The 22,506-nt window shown below is 43.7% G+C and overlaps 1 protein-coding gene across 11 annotated transcripts in view; it reads right to left on the bottom strand.

Moving 5' to 3' along the window:
• LOC116853897 (probable Ras GTPase-activating protein) overlaps window positions 1-22,506 on the bottom strand; it is a 552,848-nt gene that overhangs the window by 9,654 nt on the left and 520,688 nt on the right. For all 11 annotated transcript variants that reach the window (XM_032835276.1, XM_032835285.1, XM_032835239.1 and 8 more), the window contains 4 exons: window positions 10,408-10,502; window positions 1,957-2,240; window positions 806-1,092; window positions 257-589 (listed from right to left, as the gene is read on the bottom strand). In XM_032835276.1, the coding sequence (XP_032691167.1) occupies window positions 257-589; window positions 806-1,092; window positions 1,957-2,240; window positions 10,408-10,502 (999 nt within the window). The remainder of the gene's footprint in view (window positions 1-256; window positions 590-805; window positions 1,093-1,956; window positions 2,241-10,407; window positions 10,503-22,506) is intronic.

Genomic DNA, 22,506 nt, shown 5'->3' with positions numbered 1-22,506 from the left:
AAATATTAAGAGTTAAAATAAGATTCAAAACAAGAATTAAAGTTTCCAAACGGAATTTTTAACATTTATAACTGTGTTTTCTTATTAGTCTTTCTTTTCCAGCTGCATTTATTGCATATATATTAAAGAACTTAACTAGTATTCAAAAATTAATCGAGTTACTCGATTGTAAGCAATAACGATCCATTGTTCTCAAATGGAACGCGCCAACGACTTTATATACGAGAAGTGGTCGTACGAATAATAGGGGACCGACCTATTCGATGAATGTCCATCATGACGAGGTCGGCGAGGAATTGCGGCGCCTTCTTCTCCCGTTGCATTACCGCCACCAAAGCGGTCGCGATGTCCTCCTTTGCTTTTACGCCAATGACAGGCTCTAGTTTCTCGCACAGCGACGCGTAATCGGTCTTCAGATACTCCAGAAATTCCTGATACACCTGAACCGGCAGTATGTCAACCGACTGGAAGCGACACTTCACTCTAAGTGCGGGAGGTTCCTTGAGGGGTCCCTTGTCACCTACCACGGGATACCATTTCTCTGTCAGGTAACGCGACGTCACGTTGTGTACCGGTATACTGACGGAACCTGCAAAGGACAAGGATAATATTACATTAGACACGTCAGATTACATGCGTCCTAGCCAATTTGAAAATCGCACTGTACTTCGCTATGAACACTTACAATCTACTCTAATAATACCTTGTGAGAATCGCTTGGAAAAATCACAGACACGAGTGCAATACTGCTGACACTTCGATCGCGTAAATTATCAGTTACTCGCAACTTGGAAGGCACACTTACCGATTAAAACATTCTTGTCCCTCTTCTTCTTCCTATCCGCCTCCCTGTACAAATTAACCTGGATAGTGTTGACGGAGGGCAAGTGATGGAAGTCAAAGTGCTCGCCCCAGAAGCACAGATCAGCCTTCAACTTGGCAGTCGTTCGAGCGTATAAAGTGCTATCCAGGCAAACCTCGCAAAAGTATCGCTTCTTCGCGGGCACGCCCTTCGCCTCCAGCAACCAGATCTGCAGGGAGTTGTCGGTGCGGCGCGTCTGCTCAGCGTCCGGTTGAACGGATTTTCGTAAGCTGCGCGGCAAATGAACGAAAAAATAGGATACTCATACTCATATACTTCCTCGTTCTTCAATTACCAAGTCACTATCGTGAGTCGCGCGTGTAAAATCTGATATACCGCAAATAAATCTTAAAGACTCGTGTATGGAGATCGAGTACGAGAAAGCACTTATTAAACTTCTTCGAGTAAAATTCCACTCGAAAAGTGAAGTGACAGCCAAGTAACTCGAATTCGCGTGACTTTTGACGCAGATGGAGTAAATCCCCTAATTTTAATCGTCGAGTGAATACTATGATTTGAAATTGGGGAGTGAATTTGACATATTCCACTATCGCAGGAACAACGTCATCCTGATCGATTGAAACATTAATTCATATGGATTAAGAATCCACTCTAAGTTTTTGAACGAAACATTTTCCTTTATGATTCCGAATAACGGTATCTTTGCTCTTCTTTTGAGTGAGATTTCACTTCAAGAAATTTTCGAAGCAAACTCTCTTGAGAATTAAGTTACTCGTTCAAAAGTCGATCACAGCAATGGCCTATTTACTACACATACATAGTGTCTAATTATAGCGCTTGGATCCCGTGCAAGCATTCCATCGACTGACTTGACGCAAAGCATCGCGGCGTCCTGTCAAATGTCACTCATTTTCAGCACCTACTTGGTGCCGCTGGGAATTTGAGACACTCTGCGATTCTCCCATTCTTTCTTATTCTTCCGGGAGTTAACTCTCTCACGACATGAGAGTTTTCTCGCATCATCCTCATATGACGAAAACGAATCGCCGGGCGAAACGATTGACCCGAGCTTAACCGGACGGACAATAAATAAAAGCGAACAGCAATGTCCGTCCGTTCGTCGTCCTACCGACCTGTGCAACCACTGGTCCCGTTCGTGAGCGGTTCTGCAGCTGAAATACTTGGGCCCGCCGGTGCTCGGCGTGACCTGGAAGCAGTGCGGCCTGCCGAGGAGGCTGGGATGCAGCGGCGTCACCGCCGCGAGGTCCATTGAGGTCACCGCCTGGCCGCACAGGAGGGACTCGTGTGATCGGCAACCCCGTAGCCCTGCGCCCCGTTGCTTCTGTCGCTCGAGCTTCGTTACGCTCTTTGTCCTCTTCAGAGGATTCGAGCGGAACGACCTCTTCGAGAAGAAGTTCTGGAACAAAAAAGCGTGATCCTCGGTTAAGGATGTCGTGTCGCGTGCTACGAACGCGTGTAATTTAACGCACGACTCGCGAAGAAGTGTCACGTCGCGAAAGAGAGAAAAATTTTATATGGAGAGAACTGCAAGAATCGACGATTTCAGGGTCCCTGAAATTTCAGGATTTATAGAGAGTGCCCTCTCGCTAGAAAAGAAAATCAACATCGTATTGATCAATATGAGATCATGGTGGAATTTAATATATATGCCACTTGATGATGGTTCGAAGGATATTAACAATGTCTGAATGTTTTGGGAATTGTTAACAGTCTGAAATGTAACTAGTAACAAAAGTGTTCAAACTACCTTGAACTCTGATCAAGTACACTTGCACCATAAGTATTTAGATGTGTGCAGTAAGCAGCAGCTGTAAACTGCTTGTTGAACAATGTGCAGGAAAATTGAAGTGTGCGCTTACGTTCACTTACATTTATATACATCCAAATGTGGAACATGAGTACTGTGACATGAGTAACATGAGTAATGCGACAGACACAGATGAGAAAATTTGCTTTTTCTTCTATGATAAGATTACAGAGATCTCTGAGATGATAAAATTTCGAGATGCCAGGTTTGAGACTGCAATGATCTCAATCAGATTACTCACAATGAAGAACATCAACATTATATTTCAAGAATGCTATGTGAAGAGAATACTCTCTCAATTACGACTTAAATTATAAATTTTTAGGTTAAATATTTTAAATAAATGTCTGGCTGACATGAAAATTCCAAGTGAGCTACTGGCAGTGCCGCTTGACGACTGATTCAACTCGAGCGATAAACTCCGCTGCAAATTGCGCGTTGTTCTCACGACTAACGAAAATTACATACTCGCGGAAGTATCTCGACTGAGAGCGACGTTTTGCGATATTTACCCTCGCGCTGAAGTAGTTGAAGATCATGTTGACAACCTTGTCGTCTTCGTTCTCCTCCATTGGCTTGACACACATCTTTCTCCACGTCGCGCAGTTTCGAGCGAATTTGAGAAGAAAATTCCGTCTTTACGTGGGGAAATTCGCGTATCGAGTAGCACTGTACTCACTGAGCACCTTTCATATCGACGAACCTATTCGTTACGATTACGCCAGAATATTTAACAGTTGACACGCTTGAAATATCTCTATTTATTTTCCTTATTTTCATTGTACTTCAAATTCTACTTGCCAACTTTTCACATCGACAATTTCAATAACCCAACACAAGACTGCTAATTAATTTATACAGTGCCTGGCGCATCATCTCTTACGGATACATGTATATAATTACGCTACATTGTATTATGATGACTTATTATTTGTTAGTCTTTATCGTATATCGTCACGAGTCTCTCTACTTCCCACTTTTGTCATTTTATACGTTCAGTAAGAACGACTCTCTTATCTACACGGTAGTTCCGGCCAATGACAGAGACGCAACATCATTGATAAGATGACCACTAGTGGAACGTGACTGCTCGTCCATCAGGTCTTCCACATGTAAACATTGTCAAGTTCGTTGACGCGCGTCTCACTGACTTTATATCTTATCGATTGCTTCCCTTTCGATTCAAGCGTTCACTTAGGTGTGTCTTCGCAATTGAGTATCGACAATCCCGGATGTTGTTGCACGACTCGAGTCGAGTGCCAAAGACTCCTTGCTTATTGTTTCCGGAAAACGTCTCCTGTAAAGTCCTTTCCTTTCCTACGAACTTCTAATCAACGACTAGTCGTTCGCTAGGGCGTCGAGAAATGTGTTATCATCGTAGTAAAACCTCCTGCCTTCTCCTCCGGCAGCTTTCTCGTCGTCGTCGCGAAACACCTACTTCCATGACATCAATCATAATTGCGAATCACCGCTCGCGTGTTTGTCGTAGTCTCGCTTTCGCAATCGATCAACTCGTTAAATATTCATCTATTCGCGCCAGAGCTTATTACGATCTATTCTTCTCTTGATTCGACATTTCTCCTCGAGTCACTTCGTTCCCGATTTTCCGAGGGATCCACTGCGACGAGTCCGGTGAGAACGGAAAAAGCCAAGTTCTCGAGATCAGCGTTTATCCGCGCTCTGAGATTGCTCGGATATCGTGTTGGGATACTTGGCGCAGCCTGGCAGATCTTCTCTCATGAGGACTAGTCGCTATCAGCGACGTCTACGAAATGCCACCCCCGTGGACTTTCAAAGGTAACTCGAATTTTTGATGGCGGAGCAATGCGCGTTTCGCGTCACCTTTTTCGTTCTCGAGACATTCTTTGGCCGCGGAGGATTCTTCGGATTCAGCGCGCTCAGGTATGTTCGGGTGTCCTGCAGCTGCGAAAAAAGAAGGTCGGACTTCTCTCGATCGGCTGTATCCGCCCTTCGAATCTCTCGCGTCGTGCGCGCCACTTGCCGACCGTCAGGGCGGTTTAAATCGCAGGGACCTTTAAATGGGCCTGGACAGCACGCTCTCCCGAATCTTTCTCTCGTGCCAACACCTTCTTGGGGACTCACCGCGCTTTTCCACTAGCTGCTTCTTGCTCGCGACGCATCGCGAGTCGAATTTCGCGACTCGGCTGATGGGCGTTCGGCCGACACGTCGTCGAAGATATCGACCGATTACGGCATTCCATCTCACTTATCGCGACAACAATCGCGAGACAAAAGCCGCGGAATGCGCTGAAGTCGATTGTTAAATCAACATTAATTTCCGAGTGAAATACGAGACGGGCGAGCCTGTCCTTCCTTCCCTCCACCGGTATCGTGTTTGCCAATTAAAAATAGCGTCTCTCCTCGGAAGCCCGGAAATGCGTCATTCGTTTTTACATAGCTTCGTATCGATCTATGGGTCGCGTGTCGTATGTCGACTCATTCTAATTCTGCATTCTCGGTCGTGATAGGTCGCGTTTCTCTTTCACACGCGGACTATTCGTGATGATGTCCAACGTGAATAATTAAAATCACATATTGTCGACGCGATCACATGAACGATCTCGGTTCTTCACAGGTGACAATGTAAATATCTCAACGAATCATAAAAAATGTCTCTTTGTAAAAATACAACGTGAAGCGGAGATTAAATCGTCGATAGCTCCGCGAAGATAACACACTTAGTATGGTTGCTCTTCAGTCAGTCGATCAATAAACATTCACGACGCTGCACTCGTGGACTGATATTGTTGTTTCACCAGTCCATTAACAGAAAAATATTCGATTGCAATAATAAAGACTTGCAAGGTCTCTGTGCGTCGCGATGACACCATTACCACATTTCTTCTCGCGACACCCTGCAGCAAGTGTGTGTTACTTTAAAACAACACATAGGCGTATAATTTGACTGAGGCTCTTTCGACACGTTTCTTGCGGTTTTAAAATCACGTTATCTGACATGTTTGAGACATGCAAGTTGATACATTCCAACGACGTGACTTGGAACGGTAAGAAAAGAGGGATTCGGCCAAGATAAAACACACTTGGATTCGCAGTGCAGCACCTCCTTCGAGGGCAAACGACGGTTAGCACGTTCTGTGAGCCCGACACGGATCCCTTTCCGGCGAGGAGGCCGCGATTTCGCGGCAAAATCTCGTCGACGACTGGCGCAGATGTTGGCTCATCCGGGTAGCCGAAGTCAAGGGATCCTTGGGGCGCACCTTTGTCCCGCGACCGAAAACCCTGCCCCTGCATTCAGGTGAGGCAAAACGGCTCACCCCCCGGTTCCCGCGGGCTCCCTCGTCTACGAACGGGCTCCTCGTACCCGACACCGGTAAGGACAAAAACGTCTTCGAGGAGGGGTTCTCAAATCGGAGGCTGCCGGCTCGTTGGTGCGCGCGTCCGCTGATTGCATCTGCAACCGGTCCCACTCTCGCGGAACGTGCCGCACGTACGGAATGAGCGACCGATCGAGACGTCCTGAACGTTTTCCTTTGTTGCGCGTAACGCGCGTAAGTTCGCTCGTCGTTACGTTACGCTCGGCCGATCTTCGATATCGAGTGCCCACACGTCGACGATCGAGAGGCTCGGAAAATAATGTTCTAATCTCGACACGCTCTCTTGCAAAATATTTTCTACGAACATTTCGTTAAATATAAGCCATCAAGTTTTGCGAGAATTCGTGTCTCTATATCTGATTCTATTAGTGCTGTAATTACACAAGGTAATATTGAATTTATTCATATTTATTGATATTATTCAATTTAATATTGAATATATTTATTGATATTATTCAATTTAATATTGAATGAATATCTCAGTTTTGACTCATAAAAGTGTTATTTTGGCTGAATCTCGTTTTACACGTTTCATACCGCTTGAAGTCACGTCATTTAACAACGTTTAAACGTAATAATTTACACAACTCTTTCTTGAGCATGTTAAATGATTTAAAGCCGCTGATGATTTAAGTGATTTAACGCGAATGATTTAATTGATTTAAAGCCGCAAGAAGAGTATAAAAAGAGCTTCGGTCGAATTACACGCTTGTGCGTTTAAAGATAACACTTGAATTCGCAATGTGAGTAAACATATATAGAAAGAAAGAAAGAGTTCCGGAGTGAAAGATTGACTCGGAGTCAGCGAGGGGATTTCTTTCATCGCGGCACTCTCCGTTGCATTGTCTCGTCTTGCCGAGACGTCCGGCATGAACGCGATCGGATTATCGCGTGCAAAGAGAACGGCCGGTGAATAATTCGTCTCGGTGGCCTCCGCGATGTACCTTAACCGGAAACAGCAGCGTAGTTGTCACGGTTCGCCCCGAAACCAGTCTGTTCCTCCTTTTGTTCCTTCAAAACCCTTCGACCCCTTTCGATCGTAGACATCGAACGCGCTGGATGCGTAAGTCGCTGTCAAGTCGTCGTAAAGAGAGAAACAGCGTGTTCTCAAAAAATATCCCGTCATCTTTCTCCCATCCCCGCTGTCTCATTCCTGTCGACCGCGCGCAAATCCTTCGGAGGCGTTTTCAGAATCAACCGCGAATAAACCCGACACGTGTTTGTGCGGTCGGTCAACAATAAGACGCGCGACACGTTGCGGCTCATACACACCAGGCGAAGTTTAACATCACGAGCGAGAAGCCGTATCTGTTATCGCGTCTGAAGACAGACGGACATTCTCCTCCGCGGATCATTGTTGCGGCAATTAGCAAGGAAATGGCGATCAGCGGTCCGCAGAGCTAGAGTTGTCTTGTTACTCCTCTCACTTATGACCTCTAACAGAGCTTATGTTTCACAAGAAATGCACGAACCGCAAAATTTTATCGCGGAAAGATGAACGGAAACATCCAAAAAATACAATCTTATTCTTAACGGAATCTTCTTTCAACAGAACAAGCACAGAACAAGATCATTTCACTGCTAATGAAAACAATTATTCACTTTATTTTCCTTCTTCTTAGCAATGCTTATCTCCAACGAAGAATACTTTTTTTAGTAATAGTCTTATAAGATATATTCATCAGGATTTGATTACATTTCTTTGGGTGTTGCGTTAGTTCGCGAGTGAATTTTCTCCCTGAGAAAATTCGGCGGGAAAACTCGCTCGCTCGTTCGAGGATCGAGGATACCACGTGCGAATTGAGAACACCTGCACGTGTACGAGACTCGGATCGATATTTTCCGTGTTGCGTCGTATTGTCGCACCGTGTTGCCTTCCTACCTGAGTTAACAGCGGTGAGTTACTGATAGTGCCAGGTACGTCAGATAAATCGACGTTTACGACGAAAATCCTTCGCGATATCGCATATTTCCCGGACATATCGACAAAACGAACACGCAGATACGCAGTGTTTCGCGTATCTGTGAGAAAGGAAACGTACACATTTATCGGAGAACACATATACGGCTGCTTCCCGAGACGTACACGAGGAAGCCGAACGTGATTCGAGGGAGAGGGAAAACGACACATTCGAAATACGAAAATAACGTGTTATTCGCCCACGGGGAAAAGAAGTAACCGAGTCGATTAACGACCGGCCGACGCACGGAGGCGCCGGAAGATTTGTCAGTTACGTGATCGGAAGAATGAAATCCCGCTTCCGTGACCGGCGAGCAAAGCATGAATGGTTAGAGTGGAGTCGCATGCGAGGGATTTCTGGCACATCCCATACAGAAAAAGGCCGGAAACGGCGCATACAAGTCGCTTCGAATCGTGGATATCGCGGAATGGCACAACGACGACGACGACGTGTCGTTCCCTTATCGGAAGGTCGAGAGGTCGCGTATCGTAGCATCTTCTCTAAGGTAAGGCATCGGTCTGCTGATAACGCATCCGACTGCGGCATAAATTCGCGCGCGCTTCGCCACAAGAAACGTCGAGATGCCGATAAATCTCCGAGCGAACGATTGCTTCGCGTCCCTAGTAAACGAGATCTAATCTGCGAGGCTGATGCACTCTCTCCGGCGGAGGAGGACACGCGCTCCTCTCGCGGATCACGCGAGGAAAACGCGAGAAGAGGTCGCGCGCAATTAACCGTAAACGAACAGCGGGGGGAGACGCGACGCGAGAGAGCGAAAGAGAGAAGGGGCGGCATATTTAATCATACATGCTCCACGTGAGATCTCGCGTGGATGATCCTTGTAACCGGGAAAAGCGCGACGTCTCTATCGTTACGTCGATTGTCAGGTCGATAATCGACTGCGAGAGGCGGACAGGTAGACGTCCCATGACGGTAAATGTTTCCCCTCCTCCGTCCGCACCGCGCCGCGCTGCCTGCCCGCGTTTGATGAAATTAAATTAACGTGAAGTTGTCAGAGACGCGAAAGCGTCCCGCGTCGCGCCGGCAACGTTAAATATAGCCGGAATCGGTTAACGCCAGGCGCCGTGGAAAATGGGATCGCTGAACCCGTCGTCGTCGACTTCGTCGTCTCGGGACGGTTTATGCACGGGCTTATAACTAATTACACGTATCGCATGCGCGCGCGAATCCGCGCGGGCATTTCGGCCCGCCCGCCGGAATCTCGTGAATATTCAACGGGTCGGGCATTAAGTCGGCCGTCGAGCCGCGGCAAACTGCGTCGTCCCCGGTTATCCCCGGGAAGTCCCTCGTCCCGGAAAATCGATTCTCATTCATGAGCCGTCAATGCGTGATATATGTGTATATACCTCGGGCTTAGGACGGGATTACGTACTTAAGTTGCGCACGAGAAACGGAACGAAAGCGTGCACGCGAGTGGATTGGCATTTCTCTTTCCTTTACGACTTTATGGAAAAAACAACGTCACGTAACACGAGCACATGTGCGAAGATCTCGAAGGTATTTTATCAAGAGATAGAGTCAATCACGTCGATAGTCGTCGAATCTTCTGCTAGGAGCTTCACGTTACTTCAAATCGCTCGGAGATCTTTCCCTGTCGAATATCGTTACGTCTGCGTATTTGGGATCTCAACTTTTTAAAATTTTATCGGCAAATGTGAGAAAAACGAATTTCGTAGAAATCTTGACCCTAGATTGCTACACAATACTATTAATAGTAGCACAATCAAAAAATATAAATGATCTTGATATGTAAACAGGCTTTGATGAAACTTAACTAAAGTAAGAAGTAAATGAAACCTCCACACTGCAAACTCAAGTGTGTTATTTTAACTGAATCTCTTTTTATATGTTTCTTACCATTTCAAGCAACGTCATTGAACACGTTTAAAAACATATAAAATTATAATCTACACGTCTTAAGCGACGTCTGAAATGACGTGACTTAAACCGATAAGAGACTTGTAAAAGGAGTTTCCGCCAAATTATACGCTTACGCGTGTTTAAAAATAACACACTTGAATGCACAGTATAAGAGCCACATTTACCTTCCTTAATTTATTTTTCCCTCGTAACCTCTGCCTTAACGTTCTTAATCATTCCTTTTTACAGATTTATTTTATGTATCAACTGTCGTGGGATAATAGGATAAAACCTGCTAGGATACTTGAGATTCCTGTACTCGACACACAATATCATGTACAATATAATCAAGAAGGTCTCGCGATCAAGTAGGCGTTATAATAGAACTTCCGTCCGATGATTGACGGCGAAGGGTAACTCGTGCAAAAACACTAATTAAGTGTCACAGCGCACCTCATGTACGGCGAAAATGGAGTCGGGAATTATCGAGGTGACACAGGAGCGAGATATTCGATTACGCGTTAACGAATTAGCGCGCGGATAGTCAAATTTACTTACGACGATCCGATTCGGGGTGACATCCAGAGGTCGAGCGCCGAGCACAGGGGTGGCGGGCGCGCTACCCCTTCGGCAAGCTTTCTCATACGATGTGTCTGAAACAGAACCGAAATAACTCACGTGAGTGAGCGCTTACACAGGAGCAATGGTAATTGGCGTGTCGTGTTTCGAGCACGCCCGGTAATTCGGCCGCGCGCGCGGCCAAGTAAGCCGAGCACCACGTTGCAGCGATGATTACATAGTCCGCGTTTCAGTGGTTCCCACCGAGTCTGTCATTGAGCGAGTAACGCGATACGCTCTTTCGACTGGCTGTATGTCACGAAGTTACAGTTAATTTCGTAGAGACGAGTACGACGTTTCAAGTCATGAAAAAGTACACGTCTGAATATAATATACGCGCCCCACGAGATAATTCCTGCCTCTGTGCCGGGGTAAATTAAGTAAAGTCCTTCCTGAGGTAATTTTATGAGGGAGAGAGAGAGAGAGGGAAAGAGAGAAAAAGAACAAGACCGCCTTGAAGTAATTTTATAAGAAAAACAAAAACGAAGAAAAATCCTTCCTGGATCTTACGTAGAAGGGAAAAATTATTTATCTCGACGCGCAAAGAAGGAAAAACATTTTCCTGGAGTACAATTTTGCGCAAAAGGATTCCCTCTCCTCGAGATAATATTACTTGAGAATTAATGTCGAATCAGATATAAGTGTGGACGCACTGAAGAATTTTCTAAGATCTTGATCGAACCGCGAGGTGAAGTGATCGTCGCGATTGTCGTAGAAGATCTTCCGCGCTGAAAAAAGGATTCTGTTGTTGAAACGAAAATTTGATACGCAAAAGTAAAATTTGGTTAAAATGGGATCAACCAAATGTTCGGCGATTGCAGGCAAAAATTGGTATGTTATATCTTCTCGCTAAAACACTTGACACAAGCAAAAACATGGTAATGACAGCCAAAATTGTATATATATCAAATATTTTAGTTCCAAATACAAAAATAATTTTTTCAGTGCACTTATCATTGTCATAGATTTCTCCAAAGTCTCGTCCCGTTATAGATGTCGTCGTCCTTTCTGCGGAAACGTGCCTAGAAATATTCGCGAGTTCGTGCCAGTTAACGACGACAGTTCTCAGGCACGGAGCGAGCACGAGCTGTATTTTGCTCCACTTCGGCCAAGTGTACCGAGAGTTAAATGGTCGCGCCGCACTCGACATTCGCTCGTTGTTCGTTACTCCGTTGTGCGAGAGGCGGTCCATTTCCGTCAACGGAAATCGGCCGGGGGAGAAGAAACCGAAAGCAGCCCCGTAATTAACGCCCTTACAAGAACCCACGATGCCTTCTAAAGGCTCTCCCGTCGGCTTCTCTGTTTACGGTCAGCGGTTTAAATGGTTACCTCACACAAGAGTCTCGGATTACGCGCATTCTCGGACGAGGGTTGCTCTAGACGTGCACAAGCTACTCCCGAATCTACCGTCTGGACTTCAATAGCAGAATACCTTCGGCCAATTCCACTTCCGCTATTAAATTCCTTAAAATATTACCGCTCGATTTATTATAAAATTTTTTATGGAAAACTGTATTTCACGCGGAAAAATATTCTCTCTCCAAATCCACTGTTGCTTTATGTAAATACCACCGAACATACACACATTTTTTCAAATAAAAAAATGTATTTTTTTTTTAATATAGATCAAGTAAATTGAAGATATTTCATTTTAATATTTTAATGAAAAATATAATTTTACTAAAAATATAGATAAGTTTTTTTTAGATATATACAATAAATTTAATATTATATTAAATTATATTATATTATTATATTTTATATTATATTATTATATTATATTATATTAAATAAAATTGAATAAATGAAGTAGAAATAGCACACACACAATCTGTTTTAAGCACTCAACAATCCGATGGTAATCTCGAAACTCTTTGCTTTCATTCGCTCGTTTTTCGGCGATAAATGAACGATGACAGAATACGTCACGACCGTGATGCATTGTAATGCATCGCGCGTTTGTTCCGGCGTTACCGGCCGCAATAACTTTGCGAGCACGCGGTTTCACTCATCAGCGGTTACGCATCGAGTCGTGGTGAACCACCGCGAGTTCAGCTGTAAAACCTTAATGCGTACGTTCCGTCCTTTTTATGACGCGCCGTGTGCGGAAAATAAAGATGTTCGGAAGAGTGAACACGCTCGGCTGAATTGGAGCAATTCCGGGGTCGGATGCGAAGACGTAGGAGACGTGGAAGACGGACAACGCGTCTTGATGAGTGAACGTTATGAATCGCGCCGTACCTATATGGAAATTACCCTAAGGACCAGCAGTGGACGAGAGTGCTTGTACCGTAGACGTCCTCGAGACGAGTTATCCTCGCGGATAAATCAGCATCTCGCTGCGTACGGGAGAGATTAATAGTAACGAGTTAAACGCGCAGTTTATTTCTGACTATCGCTAACTATGCGATATAATCTTCAAGAATAAAATTAATAATATAAGAAATTCTTTAATCAATAAATTATCTATATATGTAAAATAGAATAGTATTCTCTGTCAGCTCCTAAATCTTTAAATAAAATTTAATACATAAAATTTTGCATACACTGTAAAAAATTTTGTGTTAAACGCGCGCGTGTTATAAAATCAACTGAACTATATGTTACATTATTTCCTGTCTCTCTCTCTTTCCCTCTTTCTCTCTCACTCAAATGAGACTTTAGTGAGATTCTCCTTTAAAACTTACAAGACGGATCGATGTTACTTTCGTTAATAATAAGGACAAGGACATCTTTGATCTGGTGACCGCGAGTTACCGACAGCACGAGACGGTCCGAGGCGATTCCCGAATCAACTTTTTACGAGTCTCATAAAAAGCCCCGGGTGCTCGCAGCTGGCTGCTACCTGCTAATTAATTCCCGGTTTACGGCACGTCGGCACCAAGAAACGCCGCGGAAATTCGCGGCCCGCTCCGAAGCGTCTCGGTGGCCCCCCAACGAATCGCTGGGGTTCAGACGTATCCGTCTCTAACGATCGGTCGTAAAAGGCTATAATAAAGTGGCGGATCGCCGAAAGAACGGACAAAATGCCGAAAAATTACTCCACTCTTTACGGTCTTTGGATGGGTGTTACCGCGGAAGACATCTGATTATAAGCACGAGAAAAGCGATCAGCAAATCGTAATTGCGCTCACATATGCACGCAGCCGAATTACAGATCGTCTGAAAATGGACTCTTTGATATCGCTGAAATCATATTTACGATTAAGAATGCGTCGCGACTATGAAATTATTCCGCTCCATTCGCCGGCGACTGGCTAATTAGGGCTGCGATGAAGTGCCTCCCCCCTCTCTCTTTTGCGACTGTACCCCTCCACCCCCGTGGCCTTGCAGCTGCACCGGTCGCATCGGCCTGGTGCAGTCGGGAGAAACGCATCCTTTGTGCGCGCTGGAGTGGCCCGAGGAGGCGACACACAAAGAGAATTCGTATCGAAACAGAACGAAATCGAGCGTTATTAGAGAAGAGAGGGGGAAAAACGACAGACAGAGAAAGAAAGAAAGAGAGAAAAGGAAGGGGACTCTCGCCCGCTCCACCCTCCTCCGCTTCGTCGTCAACCCTTTCGCCGCGACGTAAGTCGCCGGTTATTAATGATCGTGAAACGAGGCTGCGCGGCTCTCGCACTCCGAGTGAAAGCGAGTCCGCGATCGCGATCTCCCCAAAGACACACCCCGACGCGAAGGAGATCCGATCCCGGGACGCCTTTTCGAGCATTGTGCCTCGCCGTGCAGTCGGACTCATTATCGTGTCGAATGCTCCACGACGACTGTGATTATTTTTAACTCGTCGGGGGTCGTTCGATCGCCGGGGCGTGTGCGTTGCAGTCACAATGGTAAGTCTTTCTCTCTGTAATACGACTCGCGTCAAAGAGCGAGACTCCTGGCTGATCGGGTCGCTCATTCGAAGGGGTCGAAGGTGTACACCTTTGCGCCGATTAACGATGGTAAAGGCTTAATCACTGCGATCGGGACGCCCACGTCGACGGCAATTCGACGGATCGACGCCGATCGAACGAGTTAATAAAGCTGCCGGCGTCGCCGCTATTTAACACGTGGTCGATATCTGCGCGCCTTCTCGTTAGTTACGCACGAGGTGTGACTAATTGCGCATCTGACAAATTAGACACGCAGCCAGTGGCAAGTTAATGAAACCACGTCGAAAATGCACACACTTTTACTTACAGTAGTTTGATCGTTTGGATTTTACTTAAGATCTCGCGCAATCGATGGAAATCGGCATGGTGGCCAGAAGAGTCCAAAAATTTTTCTCTGTTTGTTCTTAATTGGGCCAATTCGAGCCAAGAGGCACAGATGTTCGTGCATTGGTTACTCTTCATTATTACATTATAGCACAATGTTTGATTTCTACATTATATGTTGCACAGTGACATGAAAAAATGAAGAGTAATTTACGTGCGAACATCTGTGCCTCTCTTGGTGTAAATTGGTCCAATTAAAAAAAAAAAAGAAAATAGAAAGGAGGTAATATTTTTCGCAAAATATATCAAATATTGCGTAATTAGGATGAGATAGTAAGGGGGATAATATTAATAATTAGGATTCAGAAATAGTTTGACGTGGAAGGTTTGATTTCTACCTACAAAGTGCAGAAAACTATTCGGTGCGAGCGTCATAACATCATTAAACATTATTTTATCCTCCCATTATTAGGTATTCGCTTCAACATCAGCGTTTGATTCTTACTTGTCTTGTATATTCTTAATCCTTATTGTGCACACTTCAGTAGAATCACATAATGGGCACACTGGGGTCTTTCGCGACCCCAGCTACAAAAATGTTTGCTGTAATAAAATAATTCATTTTTCTTTTTTTAATTCCAGAATATATTTCAAACATCTTTTTTATATGACGGAATAATTTTTCTAGACGAAATTTGATTTTAAATGAAGAAAAAAAATTGGAAAGCCCAAAAAACGCGAAAAATGACTAGATTTACTCCAAAAATCATAACTGACACAATTTTTGATATTTCAAAGTAAAATTTTAAGAAACTACTTTCAAGACATCTTTTAAAAAAAAAATTAATACAATAGCAGGATTTAAAAAAAAAGTATTTATTTTGAATATCGAAATTAGGATTTTTGTAAAAAAAGTAAACAGTTTTTTAAAATATATGTATTTATTATATTATATTATATTATATTTTTTATTTTATTTTACAGATTTACTTTATTTTATTTATTTATTTCTTCTAGGATCTATTGACCCTACAGTGTACAATAAGATTAATTTTATCAAAGAAAAGAGAACTCACATTTAAATTTCTTTAATAAGCCGTTTCCTCCTTGCAACGTCAATTGGAATCGCGGCTGGGTTATCTCGTAATTCACATTATCGTAACTTCACAAGTTCCAGGGAGTAAGAGAATGTTGCGGAGGAACTTTGCGAACGAGCAGTGCCGGGATCGCTCTCAGCGGTCGACAATGCGCGATTACGACGCTTGCAAGGTCGGTCTCTTGAATACCATAATGTGACGCAATCGCGAGTTACGAGCCACTATCGCTGATTGCTTTTTCGGTCGGGGGGCTTTATCGAGTCGGCTGTCGGCGATCGCACGGCTCACTTCGACGTGGTGCCTCGACAACTCGAGAAGAGGCGTTATTATGAATCGACATCCATCGTCATGATGGGGATCTATCGAGCTGATGTCACATGCACAGATAACGGACATAATTCAGCCCGAGGGTGACGAGCTTGTCGCTCGGATTTCCCCGATGGTGTGTCCTCAATGTTCTCGGAAGCATCCCGCGAGTTGACCCGGTCGGGGATTTTCGTTTGTGCGAGTTTTAGAATTTCCGCGTACGTTCCGAAGAGAGAAGCACGTTAATTGCGTCAGTGAACTAATTCCTTAACGATCCACAAACGAAATTCACGGTCGAGATCAGAGAATCGTCAGATCCTGGAAAGATCTACGATTTCTAGAGTTGAAATTTCTAAACACAAAATTTACAGTTCGAGGAATTCTTCATCGTTGAGCGATGTTCAGGGATTCTGGAGATTTAATTAAGAGAACAAGAGAACATTGGGAGAACACTTGGCTGCAATTTAAATTCCAGAGTTAGCATAAATAAAGTCATAGGAGGATCAAACGTCGACCCTTCCTTAAAGATACGGATATCTGATTCAATTAAGACAGCAAGAGGAACACACAATCTGAATTCTGAAAATGGTATAAACGAAAGTTCCAAAAGACTTTCAAGTTCTTTCAAGATACAGATATCTGATTCAATTAAGAAGACAGCAGAAGAGTATATCTTATTCTAATTTAAGTTCCGAAAGTGGTATAAATAAAAACACCTAAGAGAACCCCAAACGTCGGCCCTTCTTCCAAGATACGTATTTGATTTTTATCACGAGAGCGTCCGATTTGTCGTCTTCCGTCGAACGTCATCGTCAGGTTGGATATATATGCGAAAATTCGCAAGATTAATCCGACAGTCATCGCGTCGCGGCATGCCGGAGGACGCGCGTCGCATTGATGCGGATGCGATCGCGATGCGCCGCGCTGTTTACGGCAGCATTGTCGGCTGATAAAGCGGGCCCCGTAAACGCTGCTGCATGCGTGCGTACGTGTGCGTATCGCAGCTGTACACCGACGTTGGCCGTTCACCAGCCATTGCGTGTAACGCCCATAGATAAGATCGCGATGCCAAGCTTGCTGGTCGGCCGAAGAAGCAGCCGCGAATTTACGAGCCCACGCTGCTGTCCGCCCGCAGTTCGTTCGACCCAGCCTCGCGCCACTGTCTTAAAGGGAGGCTTTTCCAGGACAAACTAGGGTAAGATATCTAATTATTGATACCCTCCTTAGTCATTGATTCTAGGAAAACGTGATTTTTCTTGCAATCAGCAATTTCAAAAGGACATTTTTTTATTTATTTCATAACTGAGTCTGTAAACAAATGCTCTGGATGCATGAAAAATCAAATCCTTCTAGAGTGTCAATGACTAAAAAGGATATTAATAATTATATGTATTTTACATCATCCTAAGCTTGCTCAAGAGAAATTTTTCTAAGGAAACAACAGGAAATGAAAATAAAATATCCAATTATGGATACCTACTTACAAGGAATATTCGCGAAGTGTGTGTCTTCGATTTCGATGAAACTTGGCATATTTATAGAATGACCAAAAATAAGAGATCCATATTTTTTTATCGGCAATGGCTCAGGTTTAAGGAGTGAAACTACCTTTCAAAGTTTCATGCCCTTTTTGCTATCTCTGTAACTATTGGAGATAGAAAAAAACTTTTTAGCCCATTTTATTTTTTATGAAAAACCGCATAACTTTTATCTAAAAAGTTTTTTTCTATTTCCAATAGTTACAGAGATAGTAAAAAGGGCATGAAACTTTGAGGGGTAGTTTCACCTCTTAAACCTACGCCATTGCCGATAAAAAAAATATGGATCTCTTATTTTTGGCCACTCTATAAATATGCTAAGTTTCATCGAAATCACATACTTCGCGAATGTTCCTTGTTAGTCGTTCTAGGAAAACCTGTTTTTTTTCGCAATCAATAATTTCAAAGGAGCATCTTTTAATTAATTTCATAACTGAGTTTTCGAACAAATACTCTCTCTCTCTCTCTCTCTCTCTCTCTCTCTCTCTCTCTCTCTTTCTCTGGATGTATGAAAAACTAGGTCTTTCTAGAACGCCAATGATTAATGAGAATATGAATAATTGGGTATTTTACTCTACATTGGACACAACAGCGTTGGCAGTGGTATTGTCAATGCGATTTAATGACATGACACGATTAATAAAGTTCAAGAATTAGTCAGTGATGCACTCACTAATGCAAACTAATTAGAGGAGCACACAGAACGAGTAATTTCGTCGAATAACTTAATCGCTTTAGTTAAATAATTAAATATATTGTAGGAATAAAACTGAGATATACAATGTTTAAGATTAACCCCTTGTCCACAATTTTGCTTTAATCTTTAAGCCGTAATAAATTGACCAACCACAATCGATTATTTTAAAAATAATCAACTGTGATTAGTCAATTTCTTAAGGCTTAGGAATTAAAGCAAGGTTGTAGAATTAAAGCAAGAGGTAACATTATCTACTGGTACCACTGATCGAAAGTCGAAAGTCTATTATTAGGCTTCCGAGTACTAGATTGTTAAAATAATGCGAGCATCCCTCGTTACTCAAACTTTTGTTTCGACGAATGCAATTAATTAAACGAAGTCTTCCTAACTCACACACACACACACACACACACAACACACACACACACTCTCTCTCTCTCTCTCTCTGATCTATTACATTTTTGTCATATGAATTTCTGTTCAAAGAGAAAATATGCCTGGAATTCTCGCTGCGAAATTCAACGACTGCTTTGGATAATAGAAATATGCAAGATAAGATAGGTAAAACCTGTCTTTTCACATTGAAATAATGACAAGTTGACAGATCATTTCTAAAGAAACGGAAAGAATTGGAATTCCTGTCGTAAGGAGTCACAGATAAAAGAAACTTCTAACTAACTTGGCCTCCAGGAAGGCGTTCAACCTACGAGGAACATTTGCACTTAGAGAAGTAAGTTGATACTAGAAATATCTGCTGGACGACGACGTAAGCATCCGAAGTAAAGCGGTAACGGTTCTGTAATTGGTTCAAGTAATGCAATATCGGTCGTTTACCTGGCTCGCTCAAAAATACAGGATAATTAATATCGACGGTGGAATATAACTCCGGTATACCACGCCCTGTTCGAGATCCGAGTGGAAGAATTCCGACATTCTCCAGCGAGACGTCGCGGACTGCTTCCACGTTCCGCCCGACTCTTGGCGGCCGACCAAGAATTTATTTCTCGGTAGACGAGGGAAGCTACTCGGCGGACAACGCACCATCCAAGAACGCCCTGGCGACGTGCTTCTATTCCGCTCACTCTCAAGGAATTTCCGTTAAGGAAAAATCAACTCCAAGAACCCGACCCGGAAAATCCATTCTTCTAATTAACCTTCCCTGTCTGCTTCCCTGTTTTTCGCTAACACGATTTGCTTCGTGAGCAATATCACTTTTCCCCTCATATATGAGTAAAAAAATCGTGGCAAAAATTTTTCTCGTTGTTTCCTCACTTTTCAGTCAGAATGTTGTTTAACCCCTTAATGTTTCTAACATTTCTTCAGCAAAATTTGTAACAGAATTTAAACGTTAACTATTCCTAAAATGATCCAGGCGCAAGGTTAAGCTCACAAATTGTGCCACATAGAGGCAAATGAACGATATATTTCTTTCGTTATCAAAAATAAATAAATTAAAAAAAAAAACAGAAATGATCACTTTATCGCGGAAAATCCTGTTTGTGTTTTCCCGGATTATCTCGCAATTTCCAGAGGACGCGAACTCTAGAATTCGTGTAGTTCCCGTTCGTTAGCCGCGAAAGGTGCCTCTCTCCTCCGCCAACGGCTGCATTCATCATCGGTCATCGACGATGAGATACCGACGTGTCGATCGTCGGCGTAAACATTTGCCGGTTCGTCAGCACGTGCGTAGCACGTTTTCATTCTCGCTCACACGAGCGGGACTTTCACACGAGATACGCTCGTTCGCTGGTTCGTTCGTCAGGTCGGGATGGGGGTCGCGCGATGCTGCGAGCCAGACACAGCCAGAGCACACCAGACACCGTGCGCATCGCCGCGGGATGAGAGCGGGACAAGGAGAGATCACGTGATGATTGAACGTGAGGAGGGAGGAAGACGGACGGACGGGATGGAGAGAAGGAGAGACGGAGAAAAAAAAAGAGGTGATGTACAAACGGGAGAAAAAAGAACGAGACAGGCGACATGGTGTGGGGCGCTGGCCGTTTCCAAGCACGATACGCGTGTCTTGTCGTGCGTAAAGGGCCCGAGGGCATAGCGGACTGCGTGGTCGGAGGCTGAATGACCACGGGGCCCCGTGACGGTACGACACAGTACCGTACCCCGCGAGATCGGGGCCACCTCGGACGAGATCGAGGGGGAGATCGTGCGGACGATCGATGGAAAAGGGAGGTCGCTTCCAAATATTAATTTGTCGCAGAAACAAACTAATCACATTAACATTGGTATTAATTACAATTACTACTACTTATTATTACTTATTACAGTAAATACATCGCTGTGATTTATTCCAGTGTACTTAATCCTGTAATTAATCCAGAGACGTGGAATTAGTTTCTGAACATCTCCAGCAAATGAGGGAAGCAAGGAACTCGTCGTTGAGATCAATATTGCAAGACATTTTCGAAGATATACCAGAGGAGATTGACCTCTTGATGTGAGGATAATCGGATTCTCGTGCTATCTCAATAGCGGAAAACTCGACTCCGGGAAGCTCGGAGCGCCGAGCATTCTTTCGAACAAACTCAATTGGTTAATGATTCGATCGCTGAAATTATAATCAGTCGTGCACGGACCCCTTCGAAAAAGCCGTGGTGCGGTTCGGGCTTAAAGTCGACCGTAACGAAGGAACGTAAGAGGGTTGGCGAGAGCGGGCGACCAGTTTTCGCGGCCAGTTCACCGCTAACCGGTACGATTCGCGAGATTCACACGCCATTAACCCCACGATGACTGCTAACCCGGGCGAAAAAAGCCACCGGGAGGGCTGGTACACTTTTAATTTATCGCTTTATTATATGCTTACATCACGGTGGCTCGAGTCATTAGCGGTCATAAATACAATGTAATGCTATTGTGCGTGATTTAACGCGCGCTCCAGTTCATGAGGATTCATGGCACGCGTATACGCGCGCCTCCGTTACTCCTCTCGTTCGCCCCGGATCCTCCTTGTTCGCGGATGGCATCGGAAGTGCGTCGCGACGTGTTTACGAGCGTCATGAGAAACGAATTATCCGCGATCGCGAGTAAACGTCGGTGATGTTGCGCCATGCGTATCGCATCTTGATCGCGGTTGGCTTTTTCATGTCGGGAACTCACTTGAAGTGAATCAGTAGAAATGTTTCTGATCGAATCAGTAAAAGGAGCATCTCATCGACGAAGTCAGTGAATATATATTTACTAATTTCCAGTGGAAATGCTCCCGCTTTACGGCTTTATCTTACATCTCTCCGATTTCGATCAGAAGAAGTAAGATTTCAGTGCAAAATCTATACACTACAAATTCGTTATATGCTGCGTCAACTTTCTGCGTTTGTGGTGACGGAATTACTTGCTTCCGTGCGAAATTTGAATGCAATGACGCTGCGTTGATGCAATCTGCATCAACAAAAGAAACATTCGCTACTATCAGCTGATTCTTTCATCAGGGATTAGGTTGATTGTAATATCTATATTCATAACTGAATCGCCAGCTATAAGTGTAGCATTTCAGGACACGCTGATTGTACTTGAGAGAGCAAAAATTTTAAACCTACTTTCAAAATTTTAGACCTACTTTCGACCAAAACTTTCTAACATCTGAATGTACTGAAGGATCAATGTATGTTTAATACACATGGAAATTGAAGTCCTACTTATATCCATTTCTACTAACGTCGATTAAATCTTAACCCGAGTTTAAACTTTCTCCAGATAAAGACTTAAACTCAGATTAATTAACGGCGCTACAGACGGATTAAATGGCAGAAAACGCATGAAATGTCACTTGTAAATTCTAAAGACGACTTTTTGACTTCTTAGCTTAAACAGAATCAAAGAAAATTTATACAGATAGAGACTTCAGAGTGTCAAACTAGACGTTAAATGGAATATTGAAGTCGAAAGAGAATATTGAGGATTAAAATTTCGACTCGGGTCGTCCGATTACACCGATTAAATATATCAGATACATTATTAACCAAGTCTATTATTTTATTTCATTTTGTTATAAAAAAATTAAAAAAAAAAATATATATACAGTGTGTCCCATAAGTCCGGCAACGGCAAGAAAACTCGGCGGGGGAGCATTTTAGAGAAAAATGTTTCGAATAAAAGTTGTAAGGCTTAAAAAGTCGCATTTAATGACAGTAGTTATTTGACCTAAGATGACGTCGCCAAGGTTAGGACAAGGTCAACTTTGCTTTTTTAAATAG

Source organism: Odontomachus brunneus, unplaced genomic scaffold, assembly GCF_010583005.1.
Source record: "Odontomachus brunneus isolate Ranch 3 - 2012 unplaced genomic scaffold, Obru_v1 Obru_scaffold_001, whole genome shotgun sequence".
Classification (NCBI taxonomy): Eukaryota; Metazoa; Arthropoda; class Insecta; order Hymenoptera; family Formicidae; genus Odontomachus; species Odontomachus brunneus.
The sequence above is the reverse complement of the archived record's forward strand: the minus strand, read 5'-3'. Positions and strand labels throughout refer to the sequence as shown.